The sequence below is a fragment of the Otolemur garnettii genome, unplaced genomic scaffold (genome assembly GCF_000181295.1).
Source record: "Otolemur garnettii isolate 467f Iridium unplaced genomic scaffold, OtoGar3 scaffold00100, whole genome shotgun sequence".
In the NCBI taxonomy this organism is placed as follows: domain Eukaryota; kingdom Metazoa; phylum Chordata; class Mammalia; order Primates; family Galagidae; genus Otolemur; species Otolemur garnettii.
The window spans coordinates 7660797-7662643 of record NW_003852495.1 but is presented as its reverse complement, the minus strand read 5'-3'; the positions used below and the strand labels follow the sequence as shown (position 1 = coordinate 7662643).

The 1847-nt window shown below is 49.4% G+C and overlaps 1 protein-coding gene across 1 annotated transcript in view; it reads right to left on the bottom strand.

Moving 5' to 3' along the window:
• EIF3K (eukaryotic translation initiation factor 3 subunit K) overlaps positions 1 to 1847 on the bottom strand; it is an 18304-nt gene that overhangs the window by 8872 nt on the left and 7585 nt on the right. The window contains exon 4 of the mRNA XM_003796157.3: positions 1238 to 1312. Within this exon, the coding sequence (XP_003796205.1) occupies positions 1238 to 1312 (75 nt within the window). The remainder of the gene's footprint in view (positions 1 to 1237; positions 1313 to 1847) is intronic.

Here is a 1847-nt window from a genome sequence, read left to right as displayed (position 1 = left end):
GGCAGGTGCCTGTAGTCCCAGCGACTTGGGAGACTGAGGCAGGAGAATTGCTTAAGCCCAAGAGTCTGAAGTTGCTGTGAACTGTGATGCCACAGCACTCTACCAAAGGCAACAGCTTGAGACTGTCTCAAAACAACAAAAAAAAAGAATTAGGATAAGAACAGTAAAGAACAGCAGAGAAAGTAAGCTAAACTCTTTGAGAAACAAGGAGTGGTCATCTAGGGGGCCTGGTATCAAGAAAGTAGGGTGGGAAGTGTTGAGACGTGAGCTTCAGGACGGGGGAGTGGTTTCCAGAGGGACAGTGGGAAACAAGGTGACCAATCCCCCAACTTGGGCAGGCTGCAGAGGTGAAGGGCCAGGCTCTGCTTAGAGCAAGAAAGGGAAAGAGCATTTCCTTTTGAGACAGAATCTCAAGCTGTTGCCCTGGGTAAAGTGCTGTCACATCATAGCTCACAGAAACCTCCAACTCTTGGGCTCAAGGGATCTTCTTGCCTCAGTTTTTGTATTTTTAGTAGGGATGGGGGTCTCGATCTTGCTCAGGCTGGTCTTGAACTAGTGAGCTCAAGTAATCCAGTCACCTTGGCCTCCCAGAGTGCTAGGATTACAGGCATGAGCCACTGCAACCGGCCCTTTTATTTTTGAGACACAGTCTGACTCTGTCACCCTAGGCAAAGTGCCATGGCATCACAGTTCACAGCAACCTCAAACTTTTGGGTTCCAGAGATCCTCTCTGCCTCAGCCTCCTGAGTAGCTAAGACCATAGGCACCTACCACAATGCTCGGATAGTTTTTTATTTTTAGTTATTTTTAGTACAGATGAGGTCTCACTCTTGCCCAGGCTGGTCTGGAACTCATGAGCTCAAGCAATCCACCTGCTTTGGCTTCCCAAAATGCTAGGATTACAGGTGTGAGTTGGGTGCCTGGCCAGAAGAGAGCATTTAAAGAGGCCGAGGAGATGGAGGACTTCTGCTCATGATTAATGGTGTGTACTAAAAGAGCCCAGTGGCAAAATAGGGTAAGGGGGACAGGGTCACCCTCACTCTTGTGCTACAGGGATGATCTGTGAGGCCTGGCTTCAGGCAAGGATTACGATTCCATGAGATCAGGCACACAAAGCAATGAACACAGGGCCCATCAACAGCAGGTAGCCAATAAACATGCATGATCATTACTTTTTAGCCCATTCTGTTCAACATGGCCTGGCCAACCACCCTGCCCCTGGACCAAGGGAAGTTACCCAGAAAGCCTGGAAATGGCAGGTCTCCAGCAGGTCTCCCAGGTACAAAATCTGTCGGATCGGCCGTTCTTCTTGCTGCCAGTAGGAGGAATTAAGAGAAAACAGCCTCAGGAACTGAGGAGGCTGGAGCTGGGCCCTAGACCACCTGTCCCCAACCACCACCTTCTATACCCTTTCTTCCAAAGGTTTAGCTCAGAAAAATAAATGGAGGGCCAGGTGCAGTGGCTCATGCCCATAATCCTAGCACTCTGAGAAGCTGACTGAGGCGGGTGAATCACTTGAGGAGTTCAAGATCAGCCTAAGCAAAAGTGAGACCCCCTTGTCTACTAAAAACCAGCCAGGCATTGTGGCGGGTGTTTATTGTCCTGGATACTTGAAGATCCCTTGAGCCCAGGAGTTTGAGGTTGCTGTGAGCTATGATGCCATAACTCTAGCATGGGCAAGAGTGAGACTCTGTCTGAAAAAAAAAAAAAAGGCTCGGTGCCTGTGGCTCAGAGGCTAGGGCACCAGCCACATATGCCAGAGCCGATGGGTTTGAACTCAGCCCAAACATGCCAAAACAATGAAGACAACTATGAAAACAAAAGTAGCTGGGCAATGTGGCAGGCAC